The following is a 10,000-nucleotide window of genomic DNA, read 5'->3' on the forward strand; positions in this document are numbered from 1 at the left end:
TAGTAATACTCTTATTATAGCAATCATTGTTGTCGCCACTGATGTTACTATTCATGTTAATCCTCATGTAAATAAAAATTTACCTGTCATTCATCATCATCAACTTTATTATTAATTTATTGTTATTTTTTTTTATTATTATTATTATTATTCCCACTCCTACTCTCCCTGTGCTTAGGTGTCGTGTGGTGGGGGCCTCTCCGGAACCAATTGTTCAGTGGTGGCTGGGTGGTCGACAGCTTAGCCCATCTACACCCCTGGTAAGTGTACATGTAGTGTATGTGTACGTATAGATATGTGTATGTGTACGTTTAAGTCAATCGTGTAAGAGCGAGCATGTGTAAGTGGAGATGTGGATGTATGTGTATATGTAAGTGTAGGTATGTGTATGTGCATGAGTGAGACTGAGGGTATCTGAGTCTGTGGAGAAGGGATGTGCTCTGAGTGGGAAGAGGTCTAGGAGGTTTACAATTGAGGGAGGGAAGTGAGGGAAGGGGAGGGAAGGAAGGAACTGAAGGGAAGAAAGAAGGGAGAGGAAGGGAAGGAAGGGAAGAGAAAAGGATGGGAGAGGAGAGAGAAGAATGGAAAACAAGGAGCTAGAGGGAAGTAAAGGAAGAGTTAAAAAAAGAGAGAAAAATAGGCTAGCGAGAATAAAGTTACCAAACACGTGAACTTAACGAATAATACTAAAATCTGAATTCCTCACAAAACCATACCGCACATAATATAACTCTGAACATTGTTATTATAGGGAGGGGAGATGACAAGGAATTATTAGGAATTATCTGATCGTCACTCGCCAGAAAGAATGAGGCGATATAACAGCCACTTTAAGGGGGAGAAAACAAAGGAAGTAAAAAGAATAATTAAAGTTTACGAAGCGTGGAAAAATGGGTGGTTTGATGGTGTGTGTGTGTGTGTGTGTGTGTGTGTGTGTGTGTGTGTGTGTGTGTGTGTGTGTGTGTGTGTGTGATGGGTGGTGGGCGACTGATACGACTATGTGATTTATAGTGTGATTCATTTGATAGTGTGACGTATATTTTGTCCATGTCTCTATTTTATTTATGTCAGGAAGTACTGCAGGTAGTGATGGCTTCTGGGAAAACACACACACACACACACACACACACACACACACACACACACACACACACACACAACTACAGAGCTTTGTGAACTGTAAAAAAAAAGCTGATAGATGCTAGGAGGTCAACCCAAAATACGCGTGACATGTTTTATTACTGTTACTACAAAGCGATTTTATTAAAGGAGAGAAGATAGTAATGAAGGGACGTGGGTGAGGGAGGGTAGTGGAGGGGCGAGGGTGGGGGGGAGCGTAGAGGAGGGGCGAGGATGGGGGAGAGTAAAGGTTAGAGAGGGTCATATAGGGTAGTAAATAAAAACGAAGAGAAAATGGTAATTATAAGAGTCAACAGACTGTAATAAAAGGCAAGACGGGCCGTGAAAGTTTAAGAAAAGCAAAGGGAAGCGTAAAAATAGTGCGCCAGTCCAGGAGATAAAGGGAGGAGGAAGGTAGGTATTAGGGAAGGAGATGATAGAGGGTTGGAGAGGGTGGTGAGAGGCAGGGAAGAATGGGCTACGGGTAATTTGGATTAGCTATACATGTTTTACTCTAACTTGGCCTAAAAATCCCAACTCCCTATTTTGAATACTGAGTTATAAGGAGGGATTAGCATTAGAATATGATGCCAGTCCCAAAGAAACACTATGGAAAGGATAAAGACCAGCAGCATTATCTTTCTGGCACATGAAATAAGCTGCAAGAGGACGAAAAACTGGACCAAGTAAGGGTAAAAACAGTATAGAGTTAGCAGTTAGGAAAGAAAAGAAAAGAAAAATCGATAATAAATGTTTGTTTATCGTAAGAAAATGGAGATACAATGAAGTACATGTTGATGGCACTGCACTTCACCAGAAAGACCATAAAATAAGTAAATAAATAATGACAGTAAAGGAAGAAAAATGGGCAGTGTTGGTGTGGGCATCGTAGAAAATGTAGAGGTGAAGCGACCAGGTGAGAGAGGAGTTAATGAGGGGTAATGAGAGGTAATGCAAGGTACAGAAGGTGGAGGACGGTAGGGGAGGGAAGATGTGAAAGAAAAGCTTTACTCTGTTATTCAATTAGTTCGCTGGCAATCAGAGAAGGTAAGGGAAATACAAATGATATAGAGGTAAGAATCTGAGTGAGTGGGTTGAGAAGATAGCAGGTAATGGTTAGTGAACAGAGATTTAAAGAATGCATGTGAAAAAGTGGCTTGGAAATGGGCGAAAATTACCTAGCTATTAGTGTAAGCATATGAAAGAAAAAGAGATGAGTAATTTAAGAAGGCAGTATATGGAATGAGGGAGCTAGCAGGTAAGGGAGAAGGGAACAAGAGGAGAGAGATGGAAGAAAAGGTGGTGGAAAGCAGGGGAGAGACGGCCAGAGAGAAAAGTCCATTTATTTAGTTAGAAAGCAGTTAGAAGAGGTAATGGAAAGAGAAATAAGACTGTAATGATAACAATCGGAGTGAGTGGATTGAGGAAACAGCTGTTAATGGGCAGTTAACATAGGCTTGAAGAGGGTGAAATATGAGATGGTTAGGTAATAGTCCACTGAGGAAATTAGTAAACAAAAGGAAAGAGGGAATATATGGAGGGAAAGGTGGGAATGGAGGGGTTAATGGGAGCTAATAGGAGGCGAAAGGGGTGGTGGATGGTAGGGGAAGGGAAGACCAGAGAAAAGTTAATTGAGTTAGGCGAGTTAGTTAGCAATTAGAGGAAGTAAAGGCGGTATGGAGGCGTAGTAGAAGTCTTTGAACCGTGGACAATGGGCGAAGGGGATAAGAGTTACACTAGAGTTTTTCCTTAGTTCTTTCACCTTAGCCTGGCACAGATTTTCGTCCTTTTTTAACCTGATTTCACGTAGCTCAGTGGCAAGACAATGCTATGACTCTACATTATCTTCACAACACTTCTTCATGACTAGCAACATATTCTAGTTTTATTTTTTCAAAACTGTCACAGCTACAGTTCTTTCCCTTAACTTGGCAAAAATTCCTGTCAATTTTAACCTCATTCCATGTAGTTCAGTGGCAGAAAAAGACAATGTTACGGCTCTACGTGTTTTCCATGACACTTCTTCATGACTAGCACCATATTCTAGAGTAAATCTATTGTCACAGCTCAGGATACAAGATGAAGATATGTCAATTTTCAAAGTTTACAAGGAGGAGAAGGAACTTGAGAGACATTAGATAATTCACTCTAATTTTTAATCTTTTGTGTTACTGATCATTTTTTTACCATACGAACTGGACTTATTTATTTCTATTTAAGCATGCATATATTCTTTAGTGTATATTTTCTTTCATTTATTCATTTCACTCTGCAAGAAAGGAAAAGAAAGCAGACTGACTTTCAACAATTATATTTCTCCTGCCAACTCATGCACCTATTCCTACCTAAGCCCACATTCATTTTTCAGCCATTCTATTTGTCCTATTCATTGTACTTCATTCATTTTATTCATTTTACTCTTTGCGAGGAGGGGAAGGGACCCAGAAAGGCTTTGGACAGAGAGAGGGGAAAACTGGAAAGAGGAAGTACACTGGAAATCGATAAGGGAATGTGTGTGTGTTTTTTTTTTTAAGTTTTCCCCTTGATGCTAGTTTGTGTTTTAGGAATTACGTTTGTTATTGGGTTGGGAGGGAGGTAGGTAAGTAGGTAGGTAGGTAGGTAGATAGGTAGCATGGTAGGTAGGTAGGTAGGTAGGTAGGTATGTAGGTAAGTAGGTAGGGAGACTAACATAGATAGGCAGGTAGGAAGAGAGGCAGATATAGGTAGATGGATGGACAGATAGATGGATAGGTAGGTAGGTAGGTAGGTAGGTAGGTAGGTAGATAGATAAATAGATAGACATATCGACAAGTAGGTAGGTAGGTAGTTAGGTAGGTGGATAAATAAACAGATAGATAGATAGATAGGTAGACAGACATAAATATTCAAGGGATATATTATTTAGGTAACTTCATTTAACGAACTGATATATAGTCAAAAATATATACATGAAAACTGAACAGAATTTGCGTTGGAAATTGACAGGTATTCATGGAAAAAAATTAGATTAGTTTCATTTATAAACATACAAACCATTACGACTGAAAAAGGTTGCGTGTGTGTGTGTGTGTGTGTGTGTGTGTGTGTGTGTGTGTGTGTGTGTGTGTGTGTGTGTGTGTGTGTGTGTGTGTGTGTGTGCGTGCGTGCGTGTATGTGTGTGTGTGTGTGTGTGTGTGTGTGTGTGTGTGTGTGTGTGTGTGTGTGTGTGTGTGTGTGTGTGTGTGTGTGTGTGTGTGTGTGTGTGTGTGTGTGTGTGTGTGTGTGTGTGTGTGTGTGTACCAGTCTGATTGGATGTGTGTTGATTGGCTTCTATGTATGCTGTGTGTGTGTGTGTGTGTGTGTGTGTGTGTGTGTGTGTGTGTGTGCGCGCGTGTGTGTGCGTGCCAGTCTGATTGGATGTGTGTTGACAGACTTCTATGTATGTGTGTATGTGTTTGTCCGTATGTTCATAATGGTATACAGTACGTGTGTGTGTGTGTGTGTGTGTGTGTGTGTGTGTGTGTGTGTGTGTGTGTGTGTGTGTGTGTGTGTGTGTGTGTGTGTGTGTGTTGTGTTTAAGGATGCATGTGTGTTCCTGTGGGCCCATTTGCAAGATTAGAAACTCAAAGGCAAATGTAGGAAAAACACAGACATAAATCTAGCGAAAGGAAGACGGTGTGTGTGTGTGTGTGTGTGTGTGTGTGTGTGTGTGTGTGTGTGTGTGTGTAGGTTTGTTTTTGTGTTGTCTGTGTGTGTAGGTTTGTATTTCATGTGTGTGTGTGTGTGCATGTGTTTGTGTTTAGCAGAGAGAGAGAGAGAGAGAGAGAGAGAGAGAGAGAGAGTGTACATTATAAGGAGTAGGTCACATTATTTATTCACATCCTACCCCCACTGCTACACTCACGCCCATACAAGACAGCCATTCAGCAACACAAAATTCCAGGCGAATTCCTAGTGAGGCGCTACATATGGCTCTCCCTGTACTAATTACTTGAAAAACACGTAATTTGCGAACCGTATTATGAACAAGAGCGCTAGTCAACCGAGTGACCTGCGTCGTGATATGAAACCGTCAAAGTGGGGTCAAGAAATGTGATGGGAAAGGAGTGGGTGAGATGGGCTGTGATGGTGGAGGATGGTGGGTGTCGGATAGGAAAGTATGTCTTGTAAAAATGGCGTTGAAAGAGTAGTATTTTGAGTGTAGTGAAGGTGTATTTTAAGATATACTCAAGAATAAGTGTCAGGGAAAGGAGAAAAGGGAGGAGGATGAGAGAAAGGAGGGGGAAGAGAGAAAGGAGAGGGGGAAGAGAGAAGGAGAAGGAGAGAGAGGAAGGGTAAAGAGGGGTGAGAGAGTAAATCAAAGGGCGTGGGTGATAGAGAAATGGGTGGGATGAGGTGGGACTCTGGTAGGGGGTGGGGAGGAGGCATGAGAGTATGCAGAGTGAAAATGGGTGCTGTAGGATTAATGGTTCGAGTGCGGGTTGTGGGTAAAAAAAAAAATGGGTATGGAAAAAACGTGATGAGCTGAGTTGAGAAGCGGGTAGAAAAAGGCCATCAAAGTACGAGTATACCCTGTTTAAATGAGTGCTGTGGGATTAATATTACCTAGAGTGCAGTGGGGTTTAATTCAAAGTTTTCTCCAGCAATAAGATAAGCTCCCGTCGCTCTCATTTACCTGGTCTTGCAACGTAGGTAAAAATCTGAAGCAACATGGACAAGCCACAATACCGAGGCAGTGTTCAAGCCAGACATTTTTCTCTGTCTGGATTAGTGAGGCTGTAACAGGAGATTGACTTTTTCTTCCCGTCAGCAGTGCGGTGATTTTAACTTTATATTTTCTGGAATCCGGACGGCTGGAGGTGGAAAAATGGGCAGCGCAGAATTCTCACCTGGCATTTACGACTCCTGGCTGAATAGATCGATTAAAAATATGTTGTATTATCGTTAGCGAATCCGAAAGAGTCGCCACGAGAATCGATTTAATTTCCATATATGTATCTATATGTCTTAATGCCTGCCTGTCTGTCTGTCAGTATGTATGTATATATGAATGGATGGGTGGATAGTTGGGTAGGCTGATGGATGGATGGATGGATGTGTGGATGGATGGATGGTTGGAAGGATAGATGGGTGGTTGTTATATAAGTATGTACATAACTCTTGTGAATGAATCTATATGCATCAAAACTGGCATATTCACTGTTTAGGGGGATGGGAAGGTGCTATTCAGCTCTGATACACACTTATAAGAAGTCGAGGAAAATTATTAACACTTCTTCCCTATCAATTAATTTTACACATAACACCTTCATACTGTCTTTTATATTCCAGTCTAATATCGACATAATTTCCTAATGTTATATACAAAGGGTCGCTTCAGCACACCCAGCATCTGAGAAACTGATTTTGCAAGAGTAGTATTAGAAATATTCCAGGATAGATCACGAGGAAGGAGACGTCAAGAACACAGAGACGATGAAGAAATGTGCTGTATGTTACTGAAGCTAAAGGGACGATGAGGGGTTGGTGTGTTAGCAGAAAAATAAGATGGATTTTGGACAGAGAGAGAGAGAGAGAGAGAGAGAGAGAGAGAGAGAGAGAGAGAGAGAGAGAGAGAGTGGAGTGATATGCATGACAAGCGCTTGATATGCATGACAAACAAGTATGGAAATGACTTCAGGAATTGTGCATTGTTGAGGGAGAGACTAGGCAAGCGAAACGAGTCATCTGTGTCATCTGCGCCATCTGTGCCATCTGTCATGTGTGTCATCTGTGCCATCTGTGTCATATGTGTCATGCCTCATCTGTGCCATCTGTGCCATCTGTGTCGTGTGTCATCTGTGCCATCTGTGTCATTTGTGTCGTGTCATCTGTGTCATGTGCCATCTGTGTCATGTGTCATCAGTGTCGTCTATGTCATGTGCCATCTGTGCCATCTGTCATGTGTCATCTGTGCCATCTGTGTCCTGTGTCATCTGTGCCATCTGTATCACGTGAAGGCTCAGAGTAGGAGACGAGTTAGACCTGAAAACCTTCACTAAAACGGCACTTAAATTTTCCAGCCGCCTCCTGACGATTTTATTAATCTTTATCGATATTTTTTGCAATTAAAGGGATTTGATAAGACCCATTAACCCCTAGATTAATAGAGGCTTCCTTCCTACCTTGAGAAAAACCGTCTGGAAGTAGACTGAGATGAATGAAAAATGGATTACTGAGTGGGAGGAGTGATTTAACGTTGTTTGTGTGTGTGTGTGTGTGTGTGTGTGTGTGTGTGTGTGTGTGAGAGAGAGAGAGAGAGAGAGAGAGAGAGAGAGAGAGAGAGAGAGAGAGAGAGAGAGAGAGAAATCGTAAAAGTCCCTGTATTTTTTTCGTATCCTGACCTGGGAGTTAAAGTTGCCACTGTCGTAAGTATATGGTGAGGCTTAATTCTCTCTCTCTCTCTCTCTCTCTCTCTCTCTCTCACACACACACACACACACACACACACACACACACATACTATACTTCAGTTAATCCCACACTTTTTCCCTTTACTAATAATAAAACAGAAAAGAAAAAACGTTACCTAAAATACTAAACAAATCCCAAGAGAACTAGAAAAATAACTTAAAAATAAAACAGACTTCTCAATTATGCTTTTCCTATCCCCAGCCTGGAAGTTAAGTATATGGTAATTTCCCACGACCATTAATGTATTCACACCACACAAGTCTGGGTTTTCTGAAGTACTCTCTCTCTCTCTCTGGCCGAGTTAAGTGAATATTTTAACTTGTTAGAGTGAGGTGGAGTGAGTTAGGTGAGGTAGGGTAGAGTGAGACTGACTGGGAGTAGGGTAAGGTAGAGTGAGAAAGAGTGAGGTGACAGAGAATGGCAAAGTGAGGCAGAAGAGTGAGGCAGAGTGAGTTAGAAGGAAACAGAGTGAGAGAGTGAGGTAGAAGGATGAGGCAGAGTGAGGTGAGGGGTAAAATACTGGAAGGTAGAGTGAGGTAGAGTGAGGTTGACGGGTGAGGCAGAGAAAGGCAGAATACGGCATGGAGGGAAGGTAGATTTAGGTAAAGTGAGGCAGAAGAGTATGGCAGAGCGAGGCAGAAGGGTGAGGTAGGGTGTGGTAGCGTGAGGCAGGGTGGTGAGGCAGAAAGTGATGATGATGATGATGATGACGATAACGATGATGATGACGATGATGATGATGATGATGACGATAACGATGATGATGACGATGATGATGATGATGATAATGATGATGATGATGATGATGATGATGATGACGATGATAATAATAATGATGACGATAATGATGATGATGATAATGATGAAGATGATGACGATAATAAAGATGATGATGATGATGACGATGGCAATGACGAAGATGATGATGATGACGATGATGATGATAAATCAGACTACAAACACACTCCTCCTCACACTCCCTCAACTACTTCACTCACTTATCACACCACTTAGAAATGGCACTTGTACTTTTATCAACTTTTAATTAGGTAAATGAGAACAGTTCGCTCCATTTACCCACCAAATGAGCTTCTTCCGGGAAGGTATACATAATTCTAATGACTTAATTAATGCTAATGGAAGGACCTCTTTGTCATGGAGATATTATTAAACCACAAACCACTTGATGTTAGGGTGAGAGAGAGAGAGAGAGAGAGAGAGAGAGAGAGAGAGAGAGAGAGAGAGAGAGAGAGAGAGAGAGATTCTAGGCTACACTATTCTCAAGAGGAAACGCCCGTAGTCTGATCGTAAGACCAAACTAGTATAACACCTTACAATTTAACATTTCTCACTCGTAAAATATCAATCAACTTGACTTATTTACTGTATGTTCGTATGACTAAAATGTGTGTGTGTGTGTGTGTGTGTGTGTGTGTGTGTGTGTGTGTGTGTGTGTGTGTGTGTGTGTGTGTGTGTGTGTGTGTGTTTCTTTTAATCTTCAAATCAAGAACAAACATCACTCACTCCCTAGCAACCACACCACGCCTAAAATAAAACACACACACACACACACACACACACACACACACACACACACACACACACACACACACACACACACCGCTCCTGGTGCAGTGGTAACGTTCTCGCTTGCCAACTGGTGGACGGGAGTTCGCGCCTCGCTCAGGTTGCGAAAAGTTTCACTGACGAAGTGGGTGGTTACTGTCCCCCTTGAGCAAGGGGACGGGTGTGTGCGTGTGTGAAGGTCACAGCCTTGCCCTTAGATCGGACTATATGAGCTCTCAGCTCCCTTCCGGGAGGGTAAAAGCTGACGATCACGACCATCAAGTGATCACGACCATCAAGTGATCCTGACCGACCCGGTGAATTACACATTTCGGTATGCAAACATGATTCCTTTCCCAGAACCACGTACAGACCACCAAGAAACACACACTTTCCTCCATTCAGAACACACACTTATCCACAGAATTTATCCCTTTAAGAACATAGGCAAAATACAATATAAATACAATACATTCTTCACAGGCTAATAAATTCTGAGTGAAGGGTGTATTTTGCACTGGAGAAATAAATGATGTATAGAGGTGTATTAGAGGGAGCACAAGACGGATTTATTGTGTTTTTGAAAGGCTAATAGGGATATGGATTGGTGAGGAGAGAGAGAGAGAGAGAGAGAGAGAGAGAGAGAGAGAGAGAGAGAGAGAGAGAGAGTACGTAGAAAGGTGGATGGCAAGGTATGTGGGTGGATGAATGACTAGGCGGTGATATGTGAAGGTGTGACATGTAGGGGAACTGATGGCCTCAAGGAACGGACTGTCAAGTTTATGTCCAGAGTAAGGCATATAAAAGAGTGGAGGGGGAATGTGAGTGTGTAGGTGAAGGAATGTTGAGGAAACTGTGTGTGTGTGTGTGTGTGTGTGTGTGT

At 42.0% G+C, this 10,000-nt stretch overlaps 1 protein-coding gene across 1 annotated transcript in view; it reads left to right on the forward strand.

Moving 5' to 3' along the window:
• Nucleotides 1–10,000, forward strand: part of LOC145409543 (uncharacterized) — a 147,216-nt gene that overhangs the window by 87,709 nt on the left and 49,507 nt on the right. The window contains exon 7 of the mRNA XM_080279930.1: nucleotides 179–260. Coding sequence (XP_080136056.1) covers nucleotides 179–260 — 82 coding nt within the window. The remainder of the gene's footprint in view (nucleotides 1–178; nucleotides 261–10,000) is intronic.

The sequence above is a fragment of the Coenobita brevimanus genome, chromosome 81 (genome assembly GCF_032717465.1).
Source record: "Coenobita brevimanus isolate Jiangsu-jjx chromosome 81, ASM3271746v2, whole genome shotgun sequence".
Lineage (NCBI taxonomy): Eukaryota > Metazoa > Arthropoda > Malacostraca > Decapoda > Coenobitidae > Coenobita > Coenobita brevimanus.